The sequence below is a fragment of the Saccostrea cucullata genome, unplaced genomic scaffold, assembly GCF_032062105.1.
Source record: "Saccostrea cucullata isolate Sc308-1 unplaced genomic scaffold, CSIRO_AGI_Scuc_v1 ctg6156, whole genome shotgun sequence".
NCBI classification, from domain to species: Eukaryota; Metazoa; Mollusca; class Bivalvia; order Ostreida; family Ostreidae; genus Saccostrea; species Saccostrea cuccullata.
The window spans coordinates 10,040-36,474 of record NW_026928897.1 but is presented as its reverse complement, the minus strand read 5'-3'; the positions used below and the strand labels follow the sequence as shown (position 1 = coordinate 36,474).

At 34.3% G+C, this 26,435-nt stretch overlaps 1 protein-coding gene across 1 annotated transcript; it reads left to right on the top strand.

Moving 5' to 3' along the window:
* The first annotated feature begins 4,992 nt into the window (after nucleotides 1-4,992).
* LOC134279098 (solute carrier family 12 member 9-like) lies at nucleotides 4,993-26,153 on the top strand. Its single transcript, XM_062761451.1, has 12 exons — nucleotides 4,993-5,354; nucleotides 7,282-7,416; nucleotides 16,952-17,086; nucleotides 18,899-19,044; nucleotides 20,672-20,879; nucleotides 21,073-21,180; nucleotides 22,154-22,265; nucleotides 22,661-22,818; nucleotides 22,934-23,016; nucleotides 23,385-23,509; nucleotides 24,012-24,204; nucleotides 24,442-26,153. The coding sequence occupies exons 1-12, from the start codon at nucleotides 5,084-5,086 to the stop codon at nucleotides 25,594-25,596; spliced, it is 2,829 nt and encodes a 942-aa protein (XP_062617435.1). The 5' UTR covers nucleotides 4,993-5,083; the 3' UTR covers nucleotides 25,597-26,153.
* The last annotated feature ends 282 nt before the right edge of the window (nucleotides 26,154-26,435 follow it).

Here is a 26,435-nt window from a genome sequence, read left to right as displayed (position 1 = left end):
GTCTCATACAAATCCACGACTTACTTATAAAGATATCATGTTCAGCAGGTTGTTAGTTGTTCCCATACATGTATTTTAAAAAATCATTCGGGTGAAACATATACGAGCTAGGATGTCCATTAAATTCTTTTTTGGTTATACCTTATTAAAATACAGTTTTTCCTCATGCAAAGAGAAGAAAAGGAAACTGTGCTTTAAAGAGAAAGAGAGAGGGAGACTTTCAAGACTGAAAAAATAAAATTAAGCTTATAGAAGAAATTAAAAAAAAAATAATTGCATTCAATTATCCTTGACATGAACATATTATATAAAGCATTCAAGTCGTATACCAATCTCGATCAGAAATTCTACTTCAGATTACAACTACATTTCAAAGACAAACTGAGATTTTAACGAATCTCCTTCCTAATTAATCATCCAGGAAACACGTAAAATGATGGGGTTTTTTTTCTTGCAATGGTGAGTTGTCTATATGACAATGGCGCCTTTTGTGTAGATTCAGTTATGTAATCCTTCCAGGATTGGCTTCCCGAAAGCATTGAATTCACAACAAAAGGAAGAACTCCATTTTTCTAATCTGTCTTCTTCTGGGGATTCAGAATTTACTAAATCTGCCCCACATGTATGTTTGACCGTACAGTCTCGTCCTTTTATGCTTTTTTAAATGAGGGAAATCTTAAACTGTTTACTTTTTTTCTTAAGAGGAAGCATATCAAAAGAAAATTTTTTGTGCAAAATTAGAAAATTTTATTATTGAGAAAATAATATGCATTTTCATAATTAAATCCTGTGTCAATGATAACTCTTTTTTAAACTTTTGTATTCAAAAGAGCAATTTGTTACCATACAGAGCACAAGTATTCACTTCTAACAAAAGATGGAAATAACTCGTTTTGTTAACTATATGGTTTGCGATATAGTATAAGTTAAAGTATATCATTGAGGGCGTCAGCAACATCAGGTGTAAATCAGATGTGGATACTTAAATATTCCAAGGAACTTTTGGACAATTTGAAATCACAGGATTTTACCAAAAGTCTAGGCTTTTTGATATCATTGACAGCTGCTTTTTCAATAAAAATGGAAATCGTAAATTATTTACCTTGTCATTGGTCATTTGCAAAATTATTTTGTTAAAAAACATTCTGATTGTACACACAAGTAAACTGAAATGACATCAAAAAAGATGTTTGAGTTTCTAATTGACAATATCTATTTGGTTTTTGGAGACCAGGTCTTCCAACAATTCATTGGAATTCCCATGGGTACCAATTGCGCCCTGTTATTAGCAGACCTATTTTGTATTCATATGAAGCCGCAGAATTTGTGCAAAATCTTATAAATGCGTGAAAAGGAGAAAACACTTGCTGTGTCCTTCAGCTCGACATTAAGATATATCGACGACGTATTGTCAATTAACAATGGTCATTTCCATTCTTATGTCGATACGATATATCGAGCTTGAGATAAAAGATACAACAAAGTCTGAAATATCTGTTTCAAATTTGGATATTTTACTTGAAAAAGACATTAATGGTAATGTAACAACCAAGCTCTATAATAAACGTGATGACTTTCCAATCGTCAACTTCCCTTACTTATGCAGCAGTATAATTTCATCACCTGCATACGGAGTTTATATATCTCATTTGATTCGATACGCAAGAGCATGATCTACGTATGAATAATTTCTAAAACGAGGTAAATTATTGACAAACAAGTGGATGAAATAAGAATATCAGCAACCTCGTTAAAAGTCATCATTTCGTAAGTTCTATAGTCGATACAATGACCTTGTCAGCAAATACAATTTATCATTGAGTCAAATGCTGACTGACGTCTTTCATACTAATTACATAAGTCCATTATTCATACACTGAATTGATGACTGATTTTTCCGATCATGACAAGGAGCACACGGCGGGTGTGACCTGTCGGCAGGGGGTGCTCACTCCTCCATGGCACCTGATCCCACCTCTGATGTTTTGGAGGTCCGTGTTTGCTCTAATCCCATTTAGTATTGTTTAATGGACTTCTGAACTTAAATATTGTTCCTTATTTCCATAAATTTCATGGGAATACCAAATACATAGAGTTGCTCGATCTCAAGAACTGCAAGCCTAGGCTATAAATTGTCCGACTTTCCCAGCATCCATGCTCACAAACAGGTTGTTTCTTTGGTATAGGGATGAGATCACAAAGTCCATACTTTCATATAAAAATGTATATCAATTTTCATTCTCAACAACTTTATGGCTTCATGCAAATTTAGAATTATTCCGTGTACGTGTAATATCTGTTCAAATCATTGTCGTTGGATAGGAACTCAAAGGGATTTTTTTTTTTAATAATTTCGGGAGAAAAACTATAAAACTCAGAAACGTTGATGATTCTACAAATTATCAAAGCAATATATATACAAGCATTTTCACGTAGGGTGTAGATTATTTTCATCAAAACATGACCCTTTAGCCATTTATAGAGTTGACAATACCAAGTAACTGCAAAGTTTTACACGCATAGGAAAATGAATGTGAAGAAATTATGTATTTTGAACTATTTTTCTAAAGAACTATAATGCAACAGTTATTCGAGGTCCAGTGTACAGAACAATTAAAAAAATCTTTTTAAATTACAAGGCAACAAAGCATACGATTGTGTGCTAGATATTTATAACATTGACTACAAAATTGACATTCGGTTTTGTTGAAACATAGTTTCCAATTACAGAGACGGTGTCACGATTTTAACGGCTAAATGTTTTCGTTTATACAAAAATATATGAAAAAAATGAAAGCATGCAAAGATTACAAGGATTCAAGATTGTTGAATATATATGACCCCATGGATAGGATTATATGGGGCATTGGCCTCCTGTTTAGCAATTATAGTTAATACGTGTATACAGATGAGTGATAATGTTAAAACTTTGTGTTCTCATCAGCAGTCATAGATGTTAGAATATACAGTGAGGAATGATTATTGCTATAAAATAATCGTAGAAAAGTTTCATCTTAGTTAAAAAACAAGATATTGTATAAGATAAAGTATGGTATAAATTCCAAGAGAGTGAGACGACATCAAAATAATTGAAAAGTTTACGAAATTCAGTAATACATGTATTCATACATGCACCTTGTATAAACTGTATATTATTGACACCATATGAAGGGATTTAACGCTGTAGTTATCTATGACCTTGGCGACCCTTCGAACGTGTCGGACAGTGCCTGAGAAAGCAGTGCTTTACTACAAATAGTATATATTAAAGGATCTACTCGATGGTTGACCACTACATACGGATACAGCATCCGGGATATGTTTTCCGCCAAGCGACCTGGCTCATCTCCGGAAACGAGTATTGTCGCGAAAAGCCCGTGCATAGAGCCTGTAGAGTCATAGACCGAATATTGCTCATGCTGGTGTTTTCTTTGATTGAATTTTTAGGTAAAAAGAGATAGATAACTGAATATGTCAGTGGAACTTGAAAAGGTGATAGGTGATATCCGAGCGAAGAAAGGGGGATACAAAAGTTTCGATGGACCTTCACCTGAGGATAAAAAATCTGTGCAGGATGTTTTCATGGGGATTTTTAATTGGCTCCTTTGTCGTCGCAGAAGTAGTTCCGATGTCTCGGGGGAGGAGGAGGGGGAGAGGGGCTCCCCGGAGCGAACACTGCGGACGCTGGAGGGGGTCGTGGCACCCGTGGCCCTCTCTATGTTCAGCGTTTTGCTTTTTCTCAGAATAGGTATGAGATTTTTTTTAATATCTAGCAGAGAGGAAAATATTTTTTTTTATCAAATACTAGTATGAAGTACTTACATCAGAAGTTACATAGTACATGTATGCATGCATTTTAATAATTTAAGATACATAAAGGATTGATATGATGACATGTGTACTTCTGGGAAAAAAAAAGAACTCTCGGTCACTTTAAAGGTTACTCTTTTTCTATGTAGATTTTTAACTCCTAAGTTAGGTGTGCATGGATTCAGGAATTAGCGTTGTTTATTCAGCTGAACAGTATGCCTATGTACAGTTAGTATAATTACTTACACTAATGAAACTAAATATGATTCAAACCTCACATTTTAAATGTTTTTCTTTAAACTTTTTTTCAAAAACTGGCTTCCTTGTACAAGTTTACTACATGTTTACTCATGTAAAATATTAATAATGATAATTTACTGATTTGGACCGGTTAAAACCGAATACTAGAGTTCGATTTATTATGAGATAAAGTGTAGGTTTAAATTAAGTGATATGATTAGTTACTTTGCGTACAATCATCTATATTTCGAGAGAGAGAGAAAATGGGCTATTTTAGGCCCGTAAGCAAATTATTATTGATTTTTCACTTATACGCAAAAGTTATAGATTCTGACAATTACTTTGATCAATAACAAATCAACAAACAAACTTACAAACAAACAAAAAAGAACAAACTTACAAACAAACAAGAAAGAACAAACGTAAAAACATACAAAAAAGAAACACATCTCGATCTCATCATCGGTCGTACGATAACATCTAGTCTGGGCAGGAATTAAAAAAAAAATTAAGAAAAAAATGAAAAGAGAGAGAATTCGTTGACAGTGTTCGCCGGCGTCTAAAGCTTTAACTGTGGTATGAGATTAAATGGAGCCTAAGAATGTTTAAATAACACTTCTGAATAAATAAATGTTTGATGGGTGGTTCAACTCGTTTTCCAGTTTTCTGATCTGAGAAATTGTTCACAGTTCAACGAACTGCTTGTCCTTGAACATTGAACAGATGTTGGTGTGAATTAATTTTGTACATAATATTCATATCTAAATATCATTAATGTAAGCATGGTGAACCGCTTGCTTTATTTGTAACAAAATATACAAACTATTTAAAATTTTTTTTACCTAAATAACACCGAGGAAAATAATATTTTGACGGGAAATATATTTCCATCAGCCAGCTCTTTATTTAGGACGAATCATATGACTTCCGTGTCACGTGAGAACACAAAAGATAGAAAATTGGGAGAAAAACAGCTGATTTGTATGGAGTGAAAAAGAAATGCTTCTATTTAAAGCCTCAAGGCTACAGAGTTATGTCACAGTCATACTCTATTAATGGAGAAGTGTTAGTACCAGAAAAAATGGAGGAGAGCTCACCGCTCTTACCGAGTTCTTCTTACTCGAGCTCTTCGGACCGTGAGCACGGTGATGAAGTGTGGGCACTCAGTCGTAGCCTGAGTAGGAATGATGCCGTGGGCCCCAAAATACAGCTGCGGGTCACGACTCGAACCCTTGGGCTCTTTGCCGGTGTATTTTGCCCTGTGGCCTTGTCAATGTTTAGTACATTACTGTTCCTGAGATCAGGTAAACGGCATCAGGAAGATTTTTATTTTTAAACTGATATTTCATTTAAATTAACAATTGAAGATTAAATCAATATTACGGAGAGAAAAAAAAGGGCTCAAATGGATTTCAAGATTGACCTAGTTTTGGGTCTGATTGAGGAAGTTGGTCAATTCCCACTAAATCCCAGTATGTAAAACTGGAGATACACCATGTATCTGCCATACAAGTCAAAACGGCACCTGGTGAAAACGGCACTTAGGAAATATGCAAAACGGCACTTGAGAGTAGTCAAAACGGCACTTTAGAAAAGTTAAAAATAAAAATGGCACTTTTTTTATTTTGAGACTTTGATAGTGTTTATACAGAAAGCAGATCTTTATATTACATTTATAGTAATAAATGTGTATGTTATTATTGATAAAAATGTTTAAAAAATATTTTAAGAAAAAAAAACTAATTCATTCAAGGACCTATATACTAACGTTAGTTTATAGGTCCCTGATTCATTTGAAAATTATTATACTTTTTTTACAGTGGTTAGATTTTTAAAATGTACTATTTTTATAGATTATATGTATATTATATTTATATGTCTATTATTTTCTACAAAAGAGATCAAATCCAAATTACATTATTATGATTCTTTGAAATTCAACAAAAATTAATAGTATTGCAAATATGTGTCACTCTGTTTTTTTTTGGGGGGGGGGGTGCCAGTCACAGCTGACTAAATAAAAGCCAGTTGAGTATGTTTACTTAGAATACACTTGTAGGAATAAGAAACAAAAGACCATTTCACACCTCCCTTTCAATAATCTGCTGATCGTCAATTTGCAATCATATACAGCTACTATTGTGTATTTCTTGACAACATGACAAAAGGATTGTACACAAGTTAGGAAAACTTAGATATTCCTCTCTAAACTGTACATAAAATCTGAATAGTCAATTAGTCATACAACATTTACTATTAAGTTTTTTACTATATGAAACCTGTACATAGAAGAACAAAAGCAGTTCTTTAAAATATAATTGAAGAATATCAATTTATTTATATTTAATAATTGATTAAAAATTAAGATGATACAATTTTATGTTGAGATTGTTACAAATAATAAGTGATTTCTATAGATGATAAAATGATGCTGTTATTGTTTATAATCTTGTCTTGAAAATAACGTTATATTTAAAAACAATGCTGTTATATTTTTAATTAAAAAAACTAAAAGATGAAGATACGGATATTTCAAGGAATAAAATTTTTAAAAAATCATTTCAAATTTGGTATTCAAATGTATGAATCTGTGGAGAAAAGTGTGTATATGCATAGGATTATACAGAATTTAATCATGCATATATCACTGAGATTTCATAAAAACTTATTAGAGTGTATACATGAAATAATTGTTTTCTTGGAAAAAAAATGGACACTCCAAGAAAGAAAAATATAATATTATCTTTATATATACTCACACACAAATATATATCAATATATATATATCAAATTATCACTGCATATATACTTTTTTCTATAAATGCCATTTTGACCAAGTGCCGTTTTCACTAAGTGCCGTTTTCAGCAAGTGCCATTTTGCATAATCCAGGTGCCGTTTTCACTAGGTGCCGTTTTTACCAGGTACCGTTTGAACCATAATTCCACCATGTACTTTTGTGGGATTCAAAATAACAAAGTAAAAGTTTAAACCCTTTGGTTTAGATTTTTTTTTCTTTTTTGCATGCAATCTAGTAGTAGTAATTGGGTATATGACCATTAGTGGTTTCAAATTGACTTTACACTTTATTCTCTTTACGACTTTAGACAAGTGGACAATCATGCTTTTGCTTAGGCGAAAGCCTGTCCACTTCTCTAAAGAGAATAACTTTGCAGTTGATATTAAGAGAAATATTGAACATGTACTGATCATGTTTATTAATTGTTTTGTAGGTTTTGTTGTTGGCCAGGCAGGGATTCTAGAAGCAGTGTTACAGCTCGTTTTAGCTTATTTTATTTTAGTAATGACAGTGCTGTCAATCAGTGCCATATCAACCAATGGAGCATTAGAAGGAGGCGGGGCTTACTGTATCCTTTCGAGTTCATTTCTAATTGTAAAAGATCACATAATTTTTTTTCAATACATGCATTACATTTGATTAGAAAAGGTAAAAATCAAAATGTTTTGAATGTAACATCAACTTGTAATTTTTTTTTTACAACTTGGAGTAGCTTTCCATTGATTGAAGTACTGTAAACCAACTTTTATTCGTGTTTGAGAAATATTCGCGAGTTTGCAACCTACTTTATGTTGCAAATATCAATTGCTGCGAACCATTTATTATGTTCCCCAAACAGAGTTTGGGAACATATTGTTTTTACTCGGTTTCTTCTTATTATTAAGGTCTTCCGTCTCCAACGGAAGACCTTCTTGTTATTCTTCGGTTTCTTTTTCCCTATTATTATTATTATTATTATTTTTCTTACCGATTTTGTGCACGCGATTTCTCGTAAACTACTGGGCCGATTCTCATGAAACTTTCACATCTGATGGGTACTGATCTGAACCTTATTGGAAATTTTTTTCGTTGACGCCGTCACTTCCGGTCGTGAGATATGGACAATTTCCTGATTTTAAAATGCAATTTTGTCTTGATTTAGTAGCGAAAACTGCTTAAGATATGAACTGAAGATTAATTGGAGATGATAGTTCATGACTTATAGCGTTGCAGAATCGCCTTTTCGTGCGTCGTCATTACTTCCGGTCGATACCGGAAACGAATTTAAGAAACGCAATTTTTCAACTTTTCTTTTTTAATATTTTTGTTTTAGAATTGAATAGAGACCCTTTTGCAGAACGGAAATATGTAATTTGTTTTAAAATCGAAAAAGCCAATCTCGAGATATATGCATTTGAAAACGCGAAGCGGCGATCTTAATGGCTAAATGGTTAGCGCGTTGGATTGTCACGCGGGCGACCCGGGTTCGATCCCCCATGTGACCAAAAAATTTTATCATTTTTTCTGCTCGATTTTTCGATATTTTTAAATTCTAAACCAATTGGAACAATATATTATAAACTTTTAAGCATATCTTGCGTAATAAGGGGTCACAAGGGGCCAGAATATCACATCTTTGACGCTTTATATCTCAAAAAGGGGGAATATTTTGATAAGCAATATTGAACAAAAGATGGTCAGAATAATGTTCTAAACAATATGCATACTTTGAATTTTTGTAAAACGGTCCCATTAAGGACTTGTAGGAGTGGCCCCTAAATATTTTCATTGAGCATATCTCCACAACGAAAAGAAATCTCTGAATAAGTGTTGAACAAAAAATCTTCAAAATCACAAGACCTTTCATTTGATATCAAGAAAATAGGGCTGACCCCTCAAATTAGGGGCTCAGAGGGGCCAAAAGTCTTTTATCCATAACTCTCTAACGATCAATATTTTGTTATACATTACTGAAGGAAAAGTGTTTATCTTAACGATTTGCAACAATATATGATGATATTTTAATAATATATTACGTAATTAGGGGTCACAAGGGGCCAGAATGTCACATCTTTGACGCTTTATGTCTCAAAAAGGGGGAATATTTTGATAAGCAATATTGAACAAAAGATGGTCAGAATAATGTTCTAAACAATATGCATACTTTGAATTTTTGTAAAACGGCCCCATTAAGGACTTGTAGGAGTGGCCCCTAAATATTTCCACTTAACATATCTCCACCACGAAAAGAAATCTCTGAATAATTGTTGAACAAAAAATCTTCAAAATCACAAGACCTTTCATTTAATATCAAGAAAAAGGGGCTGACCCCTCAAATTAGGGGCTCAGAGGGGCCAATATTCTTTTATCTATAACTCTCTAATGATCAATATTTTGTTATACATTACTGAGGCCAAAGTATTCATCTTAACGATTTGCAACAATATATAATAATATATTTTTATCATATATTACGTAATTAGGGGTCACAAGGGACCAAAATACTATATTTTTTATGCTTTATGTTGAAAAGGGGGAGTATTTTCATAAGCCTTATCAAACAAAAGATGTTCAGACTTAATATCGTGATAAAAATGAGAAACTTTAACTTTAACTAGGGAAAACTCAATGTCATTCTCTTTAAACAAATATCTCAGTCAAAATCACATCTCATCTTATCTAGAAATTCAACGGAAGACCTACTCGTTGCTCGCAACGAGATCTCATCTAGTTATTATGTTTCCCAAACGGAGTTTGGGAACATATTGTTTTTATGTTCCCCAAACGGAGTTTGGGAACATATTGTTTTTACTCGGTTTCTTATTATGTTCCCCAAACGAAGTTTGGGAACATATTGTTTTTACTCTGTTTCTTATTATTATTATTATTATTCTTTTTTCTTCTTATTTCTTCTCCGGTACTTTTTTGTCCGCGAGTGTTCTCAGAAACTGTTCACCCAACTGAGCTAAAACCTTTTAAGGGTTAATAGGTGTGTTGTGTAGGTGTGCGGAACGAAGGTCATTTTGCGCGCATACGCCTGCACGTGCGTGCGCGTGAAATGACTGAAATGACTAATATATTTAATATAGCCATAACTTTAACATTTTCCGATGAAATGCTTTGAAACTCATTATATAAGGATATATTAATAGTGTAGATAATGTGACACTGTCAAATTAAATAACTCACGCGCATTTACGTGCGCTTCGCTCTGATTGGCTGAAACAAAAATCTCAATATCTTTTCCGTTTTTTGACGAAATGGAATGAAATTTAAAATATAAGCATTCTTTAAGATGTCCTACAACATGATGTATAACATTTGTCATGAAAGCATGCGCATGCACGTGCGCTGCAATCTGATTGGCTTAAACTTCAAATGGCTGTAACTCCCTTGTTTTTCAACCAACCACGATAAGATTTAGAACATAGACAGACACAATAGACTCCTATAAGAAGTTACGGTCATCATGCACATGCATGCACGCGCATGCACGTGCGCTTTGCTCTGTTCATTAGCTGAAACAAAAATCTCAATATCTTACTTGTTTTTTGACAAAATACTTTGAATTTTAAAACATAATCATACCTTAATACGTCCTAAACTATGATATATAAAAGTTTTCAAGAAACCACGCCCATGCACGTGTGCTGCGATCTGATTGGCTTAAACTTTAAATGCCTATAACTTTTTTGATTCTCAACAAAACAGGATGAAATTTAGAATATGAATAGATATGACGGATTCTTACAATATGCTACTATCAAACTTGAATGCAAGGACTTGCATGCACGTGTGCGCGCGCAATCCGTTAAATGACCGATTTACTTGATATAGTCGTAATTTTTTTTATGAAACGTTTCAAAATTCAAAGAATACAAACACATTAAAAGTGTAGTCACGATGATATAGCTTTCATGCATTGCACCTTCGCGCGCGTGCAATGATCAAATGACTTGTATACTTGATATGGCCGTTACTTTTATATTTCTTTATGAAATGCTTTGATGACCTTGACCTTTGACCTTGACCTTTGACCCCTTGACCCAAAGGTCACAATCCAGCTCAAGTTCGTAGATGTCTGTATTTACAAACTCACTTTAACAAATGCTTAGAATAAAAAAGTCAACCCCCCCCCCTTCTCCTTAAAAAAAAAATCAATAACAACGTAGAAAATTTCTCTGAAACTCGATCAACACCTGGGATCGACATAAAATTTCACTTAAGGTGCAGAAAAGACTTCATAGAAAGTTTCCTGAAAGTTTTACGGTAAGTCTCTAAAGTATATAGAAATTATGAATTTTTACGGCAAAAATTACAAATTCTGTCGTGTTTGAAATTTAAGTGCAGACGAACAAAAATATGATATAAACCTTTTAAAGCCTATTTCTCCAGATGTCGTTAATAGCATTCAATTCTACTGATATGAATTAATATTTTAATACCAAGCATTCTTCTTTTATTTCACCATTGAAATTTATCTGAATTTTTTTTAGAATTACACAATCCCCAGAAATAGCGAGTTTCGGTATATTAAAAAGCAATACACGTTTCTTTCCAGTAAAACCTCACGTGTTTGAATTCATGAAAAAATATTGATAAGGGGGTGTTAAACAATACCTGTCACATTAGCTGACACCAAAAAACCAGGGTACGTACACGACATTTTCTGATTTATTTGCATATGCAAACAGGGCTACCCTCTAATCCACGTGTTTTCCATGTCTTTATAAACATCACAAAAGCACCCCAGGAAGTAGCCTCCTATGCCCTGGAGAAATAGTTTGTCAAAAAACTTTTTTATTTATAGAGTAGATAAAATTTCCTAGGCACAGGTACCAGAGTTGTCAAACTGGCCTGGAAGGAAATTAAAAAAACTCTCAAAAGAAAGGAAAATCGGCTTAATGTATGGACCTACAATTGACTAAGTTCATTTTGATTGGTCAATTACCGGTGTGGTACCCCTAGTCGCCTTGAACCCAGTCCTGTTTTTTCTGAAGAAAACCAACTCCGAGCCCGATGTAAAAATCTTAGTAGAGAAATGAGAATTTGAATTTTGCTGCCTTATTATGTTCCCCAAACGAAGTTTGGGAACATATTGTTTTTACTCTGTTTCTTATTATGTTCCCCAAACGAAGTTGGGGAACGTATTGTTTTTACTCTGTTTCTTATTATTATTATTCTTATTCTTATTTTTCTTCCTGGGAAAATTTTGTCCGCGAGTGATCTTGTAAACTACACATCCGACTTAGGTGAAACCTTTTTAGGGTAAGTAGGCATGTTATGTAGATTTGCGGAATCAAGGTCATTTTGCGCGCACGTGCTTGCAAGAGCGCGCACGTGCAAAACTTGAAATGACCAATATATAATGGATATAACTGTAACTTTTCTATTTTTAGACGAAATGTTTTGAAACTCATAATGTAAGGATATATGAGTAGTATGCACAAGATGACATGGTCAAAATAGCAAGATCGCACGTGCAAGCACGTGCGCTTCACTCTGATTGGCTGAAACTAAAGTCTCAATATCTTTCTTGTTTTTTGATAAAATCATTTGAAATTTTGAACATAGTCATACATTAGGGAGATCTACAGCCCGTAATAAAAGAAATATCATGAAAGCATGTGCATGCACGTGTGCTTGCAAGAGCTCGCACGTGCAACACGAGAAATGTCCAATATAATTGATACAGACGTAACTATTTAAATTATTGATAATATGCTTTAAAACTCATATTAGAAGTATATATTAGAAGCATAGACAAGATGACATGGTCAAAAAAGCAAGATCTCATGCGCATGCACGTGCGCTTTGCTCTGATTGGCTGAAACTAAAGTCTCAATATCTTTCTTGTTTTTTGACGAAATCCTTTGAAATTTTAAATATAGACATGCATTAGGATATCCTACAATAAAATATATAGCAATTATTTTGAAAACGCGTGCATGCACGTGCGCTGCAATCTGATTGGCTTATGCTTTAAATAGCTATAACTCCCTTGGTTTTCAACCAAACAGGATGGGATTTGGAACATAGATAGATATAATGGACTTCTACAAGAAGACATGGTCACCATGCACATGCATACACGTGCATGTACGTGCGCTGCAATCTGATTGGCTGAAACTTTGAACAGCTATAACTCCCTTGGTTTTCAACCAAACGGGGTGGGATTTAGAACATAGATAGATGTAATGGACTTCTACAAGAAAGTATGGTCGCCATGCTCATGTGAGCACGTGCGTGAACGTGAAATGAGTAAAATCAAAAATACACTTGAATTAGCGTATTTTTAATACGTTTGGATTAAATACTTTGATATTTAGTATATTAAAATCTATAGATTGTAAAGACAAGATTGTATGGTCATTACGCACATGCATTCACATGCGCACGCGTGCAATGCTAAAATTTGAATGAAATTGGTACACTTCTGGGTAAACGTTGTTAAAGTCTCAAATGCGTAGAGTTTGTCTTATTTAATGAAGCTTAAAGGGAATATGGCACCAAAAGGGAGTTGGGGAGCGTTTGGGGAACATCTGTAACGGTCCCCGTTACAATTAGCACTAGTTATTATTATTATTATTATTATTATTCTTTTTTTTCTTCTTTGTTCTCCGGTACTTTTTTTGTCCGCGAGTGTTCTCAGAAACTGTTCACCCAACTAAGTTAAAACCTTTTTAGGGTTAATAGGTGTCAAGTGTAGGTGTGCACAACGAAGGTCATTTTGCGCGCATACGCATGCACGTGCGTGCGCGTGAAATGAGTGAAATGACTGATATACTTATTATAGCCATAACTTTTACATTTTTTATTGAAATGCTTTGAAATTCATTCTATAAGGATATATTAATAGTCTAGATAATATGACATGGTCAAATTAGCACGAACTCACGTGCATGCACGTGCGCTTCCCTCTGATTGGCTGAAACAAAGATTTCAATATCTCTTTTGTTTTTTGACGAAATGCTTTGAAATTTTAAACATAGTCATGCATTAGGATATACTACAAAATAATATATAGCAGGTATCATGAAAACACGCGCATGCACATGCGCTGCAATCTGATTGGCTTAAACTTTAAATGGGTATAACTCCTTTGATTTTCAACCAAACAGGATGGGATTTAGAACATAGATAGACATAGTGGATTCCTACAAAAAGGTAAGGTCATCATGCACATGCATGCACGTGCATGCACGTGAGATGGGTAAAATCAAAAATACACTTGATGAAGCGTATTTTTTAATACTTTTGGATTAAATGCTTTATTATTTTATTATATTAATGTAAATAGATAGTGTAGACAAGAGAATATTGTCATTACGCACATGCATTTACATGTGCACGCGTGCAAATGCTAAAATTTGAATATACTCGGTATACTTCAGGGAAACGTTGTTAAAGTGTAAAATGCATAGAGTTTGTCGTTTTTAATGAAGCTTAAAGGGAGTATGGCACCAAAAGGGAGTTGGGGAGCGTTTGGGGAACATCTGTAACGGTTCCCGTTACAATTAGCCCTAGTTATTATTATTATTCTTTTTTCTTCTTATTTCTTCTCCGGTACTTTTTTGTCCAGAAGTGTTCTCAGAAACTGTTCACCAAACTAAGTTAAAACCTTTTTAGGGTTAATGGGTGTGTAGTGTAGGTGTGCGGAACGAAGGTCATTTTGCCCGCATACGCCTGCACGTGCGGGCGCGTGAAGTGAGTGAAATAACTGATATACTTAATATGGCCATAACTTTTACATTTTTTGATGAAATGCTTTGAAACTCATTACATAAAGATATATTAATAGTGTTAATATCATGACACTGTCAAATTAGCACGAACTCACGCGCGTGCACGTGAGCTTCGCTCTGATTGGCTGAAACAAAAATCTCAATATCTCTTTCGTTTTTTGACGAAATGCTTTGAAATTTCAAACATAGTCATGAACTAGGATATTTTACAATATGATATCAAAAAAATTTCAAGAAATCACGCGCATGCACGTGTGCTGCAATCTGATTGGCTGAAACTTTGAAAGACTATATCTCCTTTGTTTTTTGATGAAATGCTTTGAAATTTAAAACATAGTATACTTTAGAATACCTGCAATATGATATACAAAAAATTCATGAAATCACGAGCATGCACGTGTGCTGCAATCTGATTGGCTGAAACTTGAAATGGCTATAACTCTCTTGTTTTTCAACCAAACAGGATGGGATTCAGAACATAGATCAATATAAGGAACTCCTACAAGAAGGTATGGTCATCATGCACGTGCACGCACGTGCGTGCATTTGGAACGAGTGAAATTAAAGATACACTTAAATGAGTGATTTTTAATACTTTTGGACTGAATGCTTTGATATATATAGTATATTTAAACATATAGATAGTGTAGACAAGATGATATGGTCATAACGCACATGCATTCACATGCGCACGGGTGCAGTGCTAAAATTTGAATAGAATTGGTATCCTTCTGGGTAAATTTTGTTAAAGTCTAAATTACCAGAATTTGTCTTATTTAATGAAGCTTACAGTGAATATGGCACCAAAAGGGAGTTGGGGAGCGTTTGGGGAACATCTGTAACGGTCCCCGTTACAATAAGCACTGGTTATTATTATTATTCTTTTTTTTTCTTATTTGTTCTCCGGTACTTTTTTGTCCGGAAGTGTTCTCAGAAACTGTTCACCCAACTGACCTAAAACCTTTTTAGGGTTAATGGGTGTGTAGTGTAGGTGTGCGGAACGAAGGTCATTTTGCGCGCAAACGCTTGCACGTGCGTGCGCGTGCAACACGTGAAATGACTTATATACTTAATATAGCTATAACTTTTAAATTTTTAAATGAAATGATTTGAAACTCAGTATATAAAGATATATTAATAGTGTAGATAGTGTGACACTGTCAAATTAGCACGAACTCACGCGCATGCACGTGCGCTTCGCTCTGATTGGCGAAATCAAAAATCTCTGTATCTTCTCTGTTTTTTGACGAAATACTTTGAAATTTTTAACATTGTCATGAATTAGGATATCCTACAATATGATATAGAAAAAAAATCATGAAATCACGCGCATGCACGTGTGCTGCAATCTGATTGGCTGACACTTTAAATGACTATATCGCCTTTGTTTTCTAACGAAATGCTTTGAAATTTAAAGCATAATCATACATTAGGATGTCCTGCAATATGATATACAAAAAAAATTCAAGAAATTACGAGCATGCACGTGTGCTGCGATCTGATTGGCTGAAACTTTAAATGACTACATGTATATCTCCTTTGTTTTTTGACGAAATGCTTTGAAATTTGAAACATAGACATTTATTAGGATATCCTACAATGTGATATAAAAAAAATCAAGAAATCACGCGCATGCACGTATGCTGCAATCTGATTGGCTGAAACTTGAAATGGCTATAACTCCCTTGTTTTTTAACCAAACAGGATGGGATTCAGAACATAGATAGATATAAGGGACTCCTACAGGAAGGTATGGTCATAATGCACGTGCACGCACGTGCGTGCATTTGGAAAGAATGAAATTAGAAATACACTTGAATGAGTGATTTTTAATACTTTTGGTAATACTAAACCACAACAAAATAAATGGACTGAAGGCTTTCATATATAGTACATTACAGGGAATATGGCACTAAAAGAGAGTTGGGGAGCGTTTGGGGAACATCTGTAACGGTCCCCGTTACAATTAGCACTAGTTTTGCTTTGTTTTTATAGAAAATGGTTCCTTTTCAGTGAAAATTAATCGTTGCGGATTGACTTCAAACTGACGAATCGCGATTATAAAAGATGACTCAAATAATAATTGGTTTACAATATTGACTGGACAGAGTTGATTTTTCTATTTGAAGTATAGTATAATTAAGTGACATATCATTGTATTCAATACATTCAACTCCAGGCTCAACAGAAAAGCCAGTTTTATCGAAACTTGCATTCCTATATGAAGGGAGTTCTAATTTGTTTATAAATAAAGGGAGATGTAAATATTATAACAAATTCAAACTGGGTACAAGTCAACTTAAAATACATGTAAATGAAATTGTTGTGAGATAAAATTAATTCAGCATATTAGCAAACCTATTCCTTATCGTAATACAGACATGATAAGCCGGGCTTTGGGGCCAGAATTTGGAGGAAGCATTGGTTTTCTGTTCTTTGTGGCCAATGTATTAGCTGTGGGTCTTTATGTCACAGGGTTTGTGGAAGCCATGATTGAGAATTTTGGACCAGGAGGTAATATTTCCCGATGATAGTTTACATTCAGTAGCTTTGTGTTTGTGTGTGCACAATTCCCTTATAAAGTGTGACTTAAATTCATTAATCACTCATTTGAGAAAGTATTTATTTAATAATTCAGTACTTTAATAAACATTATCTTTAAGTTAACTACTGATATAAAATCCAGTACAATACAAGAGACTTTTGCTAACATTCACAACTTTACCCTTGGTATTTAAGTAATTAAAACATTTCGTTATTGTTTTTGCTCTCTTTAGTGTCATATTGTCATATTTATTGCAGAGGACAAATTACTGAAATAACTCTTTGATAACAACAAAAAAAAGTAAACCAAATACCGTTTAAGAGGAAATTTTAGTGAGACACAAATTTTGCGATTTGTCCTTAGAAACTGGTACATGTATTTTATATTTAGTGAGATGTAATTTTAGCAATTTTAAAATGCTCTATTAAAAACCTATCACAAACAAGAGGCCCACGGGCCTTATAGGTCACCTGAGTATTGTGTAACAACTTTCAAACAATTAAATTTGGTACCTGTTTTAAACCAGAGGCCATGAAATTCACAATTCACAATTTTGAAAGAGGCACCGTTGCTTATCATAATTATTAACTTAGCATGCTTAATCTATTTAAGATCAGAGTAAGAAAGAGAAAATGCACTTCCACTTTATACCCAGTTGTGCACCTCACCCCAAAGGAACACTGACCCAGAGGCCACATATTTCAAAATTTTGCAAATTTTATCATAAAATGGTTGATTAATACCAAAGAGCAGATTTCAAAGCATTAAATTATTTTCAGACTATGTACTCCCCCCCCCCCCCTCTGACCCAGGGGCATAAAAAAACCGCTTAGCTAGATGCACCTTTCTTCATCATAAATATACTACGATCATTGGCATAAAAACCAGAAGCTAAGGAAAATATTTTCAAAGAATTAATGTACATGTATTATTACTATATAATCAATAGAGCCCCACCCTAACACCAGAACCCCTGACCCTGGAGCCATGAATTTCACAATTTTAGACGAGGCACTCTTGCTCATCATAACGATGTGCTTAGTTAGTTTATTGAATACCCAGGACTGCCAGGAGCAGAGAAGATTTTCAAAGAATTAATGCATTTTCACTATATAATCAATAGAGCCCCACCCTAACACCAGAACCCCTGACCCTGGGGCCACAAAATTCACAAATCTGGAAGAGGCACTTTTGCTCATCATAACTATGTACTTAGATAATTTATTTAATACCCAGGAGCAGAGAAGAAGATTTTCAAAGAAATAATGCATTTTCACTATATAATCTATATAGCCCCGCCCTAGCACTAGAACCCCTTACCCTGCATGGGGCCATGAATTTCACAATTTTGGTAGAGGACTCAATGCTCATTACATTCATGCTAACAGTTTGCTTGCTTGATGTCCAGGAGTAAAGAAGAAGATTTTTAAAGATTGCAATAATTTTAGTTGTTTTGGCCCCACCCCTCAGGCCCCAGGGATGCGGGGACCATGAAATTCACAATTTTTGTTCCCCTTCACCCATAGATGCTGTATACCAAATTTGGTTGAAATTGGTTCAGTGGTTTCAGAGAAGAAGCTGAAAATGTTTAAATGTTAACACACGACGGACGACGATGGACGAAAACGCATAGCAATACTGGTCACCTGAGTTACCCAGGTGACAATTAATTTTTAGCGATATTCAATTTAAGCAATCTAATAAAGTTCTCTTATAATGCCAAAATTAAATCCTGGCAAAAAATTCTGCTTATACTTTTATATTTTTTTCATATTCAACAGGGACCATGGTAGACCAGCCATTTTTAAAGGGTGACCATGATTTCTGGTACAAGTACCTGTACTGTACAATCGTCTTGTTTGTGTGTCTGGGTATCTGTATTGTTGGAGGTGCCATGTTTGCCAAAACCTCACTGTTAATATTTATGGTAGGTACATACATCTACATCATAATTTAAATGATTATGTAAAACTAATCCAGGGTTTGTTTTTGAAGTACATGTACACGTATAAAAATTTGCACATTCATCACTTGTCTTTAAAGGATACAAAATATAAATTGCATTGTCTCTTTTCATTTTTTAAATCTCCAAACTCTAGGCACATTTACACTTCAGAAATATATTTCCTGTCTGAATTAGATTTTTCCTTCTTTTTTTATGAGAAGTGAAACGGAAACAGGAAATTCTTGTCTTTTAAATTAATGAAAACATCTATTTTCTGCATACATGTAACGTGTACAACATGTACTACAAGTACATACAAACTGTATACCCAAAGTTACTTTTTCTGTGTTTAATAGATGTACTAGATCTAGCATGTTTTTACATTTCCTGTAAATTCAATTTTTAATACATGTATAAGTACTTGCACTTAAAGATCAATTACAGATCCGTACAAAAATAGATTTTACCAAATTGAATAGTACTTTGTTTAAATATGGTAATATTAAAATATGAGATTCACATAAACCGAACATTTATGGAAATTGTATGCCTAATAAACAGTATAAGCTTTAATTTGATTTTGAAATAAAACTGAAAAAGTTACTAAACAAATTATATCAATGCACAAATATATATAAATTTTAGACTTGTAAATATCTCCTGGGGCCCACTCGATTGGGACCCTTCTTATTCCAGAATAATTACCATTCTGTCTGCTTGATTGGTTTGGTAGGGTAGACTGAGAAGGCCCTCTCAGCCTTCCACACCAAAGATGGAAGGATAGCATTCCAATATGGCGTAAGCGGGTGGGTGAAAACTTTGGTGACTTTAATTATTGTAAATAAACCAAACTTAATAAAACAAAATACAGTTGCAAAAAAGTATTTTTATAATGTATGAAGCAAATATTTTAAAAACAGGTAATTCTGTAAAGAAGCATTTAATTGCAGTAAAATCAACCACTGAATAGTTTCATAATTTACCATGTAATATGGGGTGCATATTTGAGCCATAAATAGGTCCCTTATTTGACCATAATTATTTTATTTATTTACATGCTCTTTAATATTCTTCTGTCTCAGACACTTGATGTTTTAAATCTTTCTTTACATAAATAAAAAAATTTTACCAAAACCATTATATTAAATAATTTTTTTCCACTTTTAATTATCTCTTCAAGTTTCCCTTTTGAACTAAAATTTAAAGCTTTAAATTAAAGGATTCAAATTCTTGAAAAACAACTGCAGTAATTAAAAACATTGCAGATAATATTTCATCATATTCAATACCCTTCTGAACACTCGCTTTAGACATACATATTCCAACCCTTCCGACATTCCAATCTGCTTCTAGAAGGGTCCCAATCGAGTGGGCCCCTGGAATATAACAAGAGAATGGTTATGTCTGATAGAAAATGAAAGTAGTAAGGCCATTTAAAACAAGGGCACTACAAAGCGGGGCATTCCCTCGCAAAGAGATCTATAAATCAAGACAGCATTTGACATAAATCCTGATGCAAATGTTGCACAGGATTAACTTACTTACCCACAAATACACACACAACTATTACAATAATAAAAAAATTCTACATTATGGTTATACATTGTAGATTGTTGTGATATGTCTTCTATCTGTGATTGTAAGTGTTTTTGCCAAAAATTCTACCACCCCCATAGCGTACGCACAACAGGCAAAGCATCATAACGAAAGGAGAAACATATCCCAGTTCTGTTATGAGGTCAACGCCACTGGCTACATACAGGATTCAGCAAACTACACAGGCCTCAGGGCAGCTACATTCCATGATAATACATTTTGTAAGTTAAATTCTCTTTCATTATATGATGCATGAATATCATCAGTTTGAAAATTAATGTCTTCAAAATAAGATAAAGCTAGCTTCTAGTTGAAATTATTTGTCTTGATTTGAAAGTTTTAATTCATAAATTGTAGAATGTATACTAAATTTTTCAAAGATTAATTCAGTATCGAATTTTTTGAATTTTTCAGCACATTATGAGAAGGACTACACTTCTAAGGACATGATGACCTTTGCCTCCGTGTTCGCCATTTTGTTCAGCAGTGTGACGGGAATTCTAAATGGTGCAAATATGTCTGGTCAGTAGTCATCAACAAAAAATGTGATAAAAAATCCGCGACCTCTTTGCATTTGTGCATTTTAATGCATTTGGCTGTTGAATGTATGAAAAAATTATAGATGATATCATTTTTATGCCCCCCTTCGAAGAAGGGATGGCATATTGCTTTGCTGCTGTCTGTCGGTCCATTTAGTTTCTGTTCATTTTCTTCACAACCGTTGCACATACTGAAATGAAATTTGGTATACAGGTATATCAGATAAATATCTAGGTCAAGTTCTGTTTTGGGTACGATCGCACCATAATTGACAGAGTTATGCTCCTTGGACTTAGAAAAATTCCAATTATTTGCACTTTCCGATCATTTTCTTTGGAGAGGTTGCACATATTGCAATGGAATTTAGTATACAGATTAGTCAGATGAATATCTAGGTCAAGTTCAGTTTTGGGTACGATCACACCATAATTGATAGAGTTATGCCCCTTGGACTTAGAAAAATTCCAATTATTTGCAGTTTCCGATCATTTTCTTTGGAGAGGTTGCACATATTGAAATGGAATTTAGTATACAGATTAGCAGTTTTCATTAATTTTCTTTGGAGAGGCTGCACATATTGCAATGGAATTTAGTATACAGATTAGTCAGATGAATATCTAGGTCAAGTTCGGTTTTGGGTACGATCGCACCATAATTGACAGAGTTATGCACCTTGGACTTAGAAAAATTCCAATTATTTGCAGTTTCCGATCATTTTCTTTGGAGAGGCTGCACATATTGCAATGGAACTTAGTATACAAATTAGTCAGATGAATATTAAGGTCAAGTTCAGTTTTGGGTATGATCACACCATAATTGACAGAGTTATGCCCTTTTGGACTTAGAAAAATTCCAATATGTGGGGGAGGGGGCGTAAGTGTTTTACAAACATCTCTTTTTATTTTAGAGTTAAGAATGAAATGATGAAATATATATTTTCTCTTTTTTTCTAAAGGAGAACTAAAAGACCCCAGTAAAGCCATTCCTAAGGGAACACTTTATGCTGTGATGTTTAGTTTTACAACTTACTTCATTCAAATCATTCTGGTTGGAGGTTCATGTGATAGGTAAATACATGTATCGATATTTATCATTACTTTAGAGAATAATATTATATATGAGAAAATACTGGATAAAAAAATAAAACAATTTCAGATCACTGGATATTTGCTGTAACCATGTTTTATTGTAAATTTTCATGGCACATCTAGTCATGGTCAAACCATTTTCAAAATGATCCATCTTATTTAATTTTTCAGATCTCTCAGAATGTTACTCTTAGAATATTACTCATTTAATTTTGATAGAATTCAGTTGGAACACACCATGATACAAAATTCTGTAAATTGAATGTTATTCGAGGTTGTGGTGCAACTTTCCTTCTTCTCTTTTATTTGTACAAACCAGTAGAGCTTCAGTCACAACAGAGACTTTTTGTTATTTTTTTCCCCTCCTTCTACAGGTGTCTTCTGCTGAACAACTATATTTTCCTACAAGAAATCAACCTGTGGAAGCCGTTTGTTCTGATTGGGATATTTGCTGCCACATTGTCTGCTGCTCTGGGTAACCTGATTGGAGCCTCCAGGATTCTTCAGGCCCTGGCTAATGACCATTTGTTCTGTGGGTTCTATTTCTGTTTTGCTTTAAAATAAAATGAAGCAATCTTGGAAAGTACACAATCCTGTTGCATTGATCAACTTCTACTTATTGTCTTTTTGTATATTGTCTGTTTCAGGGTTTGTTTTGAATCCTGCGTCTATCACCACAAAGTCAGGAAATCCTTATGTTGCAGTTCTTATATCATGGTTTCTGGTACAAGTAAGTATCACGTTCATATTAACACGGATTGCAAGAAGAAAACTAGTGCAGGAAAATTGTGATAAAATTGAATGAAAAAAAAACAGTCTTTAATATGATTCCTTCAATGAAAACCAAGTTATATTTGCAAGCAATTAATATCCATTGAGTTTTGTGACCTTCTTTCTGAGTTTCACTTGTGTTCTCGCCTCAAATTTTTTATTTCATTGTTTATTTATGTAGAATTTTTCCTCAGCCAAGAAAATTATTTTAAATTGCAGATGGATTTCAATCAGACAAATTGTTTAAAATTTTTTTCTTTGGAATACACTGTAATAGTTTAACTAAGTTAGTTTAAAGGTAATCCTAGCAATCTTATTTTTTTGTAGTTGGTACTGCTAGTTGGTTCTTTGAATGCAATAGCCCCTGCTACCTCTGTGTTCTTTCTGATGTCCTATGCCTCAGTGAACTTAGCATGTCTGGCCCTGGAGCTAGCTTCTGCACCTAACTTCAGGTAAGGGTACTAGTAATCCTGAGCAGAGGAGTTTCTGCTGGGTTTTTTTTTCTCTCATGATAATTACGTGCCACAAGGGCCTGTGGCACACTATGTTTGATTTTACATATAAAGCAATAGAATACAAATACATGTAGTGATTATGTAAAAATTAAAACATGGTGTGCTATGTGCTTAGTATGTTGCTTGATAATTATAATTTTCTTCTAACACAAATTTGGTATAAATGTAAAGGAGATGACCGATATTTGATTCATCTCCGGATAGCAAGTGCTAATTTCTATATGGTCTGAATGGGTCATGACTTTGTAAGAGAGATATTGTAAGCTCATACTTGACACATTAATATGGCCAAAATTTGTATCTGCAATGGGGTATCATTTTGTGATCCCACTCACAGTACCAGATGTTTGGTTTTTGGAACCGATATCAATAAGAAAGTAATGTTTCTTTCAGGAACAAGGAAAGCATTTGGTTTATCTTTACTTGTTGGTATTTTCAGACCCACCTTTAAATACTTCACTTGGTACACCTGTACACTGGGTCTGATTGGGTGTATACTGATGTGTTTCCTGATCAGCCCTATCTACACCTCAGCGGCCATTATCGTGATGCTGGTGCTGGCCATTATCCTTCACTTCCGCTCACTGCCCACACAATGGGGCTCCATCAGCCAGGCTCTTATCTTCCACCAGGTGAGAACATAGCAAATATATCTACATTAATATTGGTAGGTCAAGTTTTTTGTTACCAATCAAATGTTCAGATAAACATACGTACAGGTCAAGGTTTTATCCATCAGTTTTTCTGTTACCTAAAAGATTAAAATCCTTTACTATTCAAAATTTCGAGATATGGCACACATACTAAGTACAGAAGTTAGATTTTTTCCAATTTGGAGAAATAAAAACTGTGCATTGTTATATATGTAGGTGAGAAAATACCTGCTGATGCTGGATTCAAGGAAGGCCCATGTCAAGTACTGGCGTCCTCAGATCTTGTTAATGGTGGCTAATCCACGCCAGTGTTCAGAACTCATCCACTTCATTAATGACATCAAGAAAGGAGGGTTGTATGTGATTGGTCATGTCAAACTAGGATCCCTGGACTCATATATGAAAGACCCAGTCGTGGAGGAAAATTCAAAATGGATGGGGCTGATAGATTATCTCAAAGTGAAGGCATTTGTAGAGGTTACCATGGCAAATACCGTTTCAGAGGGTCTTCAGCACTTATTGAGGCTGTCAGGGATGGGGGGTATGAAGCCCAACACCGTTTGTTTTGGGTTTCTGGATGATGCTAAGCCTAAAGATATGCTGAGTGTTGAAAATGTGGGAAGGAAGCGACGCTTTTTTACTCGTTTGGAAAGTGGAAAAAAGGAGAGCATTGATAACCTGTTCATGAATGTAAGAGGGGAGGGGGATCCAAGAAATGTATCTTCTTTAGAGTATGTCAAACTTATTTCTGATTCATTAAAAATGCAGAAGAATGTGTGTTTATGCAGACATTTTGATCAGTTAAGTAAGCAGTCTATTGTAAATTCCAAAAAGCCACTGTTCATTGATGTTTGGCCAGTGAATCTTTTCCGCCCCGACACCGCCAACTTCTTTGACAATACCTGTCTGTTTATGCTCCAGCTGGCCTGTATTCTAACCATGGTGCCAGGCTGGAAATCCAAAACAAGTCTACGAGTTTTCTTGTGTTTAAATGCACAGACAGATAACACTCTCCAAAAGCAACAGAAACTTGACTGCTTTCTTCAGCAACTCAGGATCAAAGCTTCAGTGAAAATAGTCACCTGGGACCACCTAGTACAACATTTACCTGTTATGTCAGGTAACAGCAATGGAAAACTGAACCTGATGGAGAAATTCCACCCAGTGCCTGCTGAATTCATCAGTGCAATAAACCAAATGATTATTTCTTACTCCAGTACCACTGCAGTAAGTTTTCTATACCTCCCCATACCCCCGGCTGAATCCAGAGACAATGAAACCTATCTAAACAGCCTGAAATTGTTGTCAGAAAATCTCCCTCCCACTGTGTTTGTACATGGGTTGCATCCTGTGACTTCTACCACTCTATGATGGTTTATAATTCAGATAATAAGATATATTAATTAATTAAAATAGGGAATTAGTTTTGTCATCATTTTCATGTAGATCCATCTTATCACTGGTAAAACTTCATCTTTGAAACTTTCTTGTACTGCTGTAAGTGCATAAAAAAGTAGTTTTCAGCTGGAAACCACATTCCATTGTATTTGTGTTTTATTTTAAAACGAACAAAATGGCTGTGATATTAACGTGTATGTAAAAATAACTCATCAGTAAGGTTTCATTATAGCAATATAAGTGCAATGACAATATATGTATGTGTACAATATAGAAGGAGTTCATGTTATTAAACAAGAGAAGAATCAATTCTTGATAGTAAAGTACTTAAAGATAAAAGTGGTATGTAAAAAAAAAAATACCTCTGACTTTTATATTCTGTGTTTTATGCTGATCTTTGTGTTTTAAATGTTTTGCTCCCTAGTTTACTACAGTATTTGTTCATGTATGTTAATTTGGTTACAGTGTGTATGTACATGTATGAACAATTGAGCAAACAGTAAGTTTTTTCAATAAAATAATGAAGTCAACTGTATTATTGAAAATTATATCATAACAATTTTATCTTTGACTCAAGTATTTAAAAAAAGGTGCCAATCTACTAATCAGCAACCTAAAAACAAGATGTGTTTGTGAAACACTATGCGTCCAGTGGCAACAAAGTTTGAAAAAAGCTATTTTAGCATACAGGTCACAGTCAAGGTCACAAGGTCATTGGCCTTGGTGTGATTTGAAAGAACTTGATTAGTGGAGTATGCAAACCAAATATGAAGTATCTATCATGGTTCAAAAGTTATGGCGAAAGTTAAGTT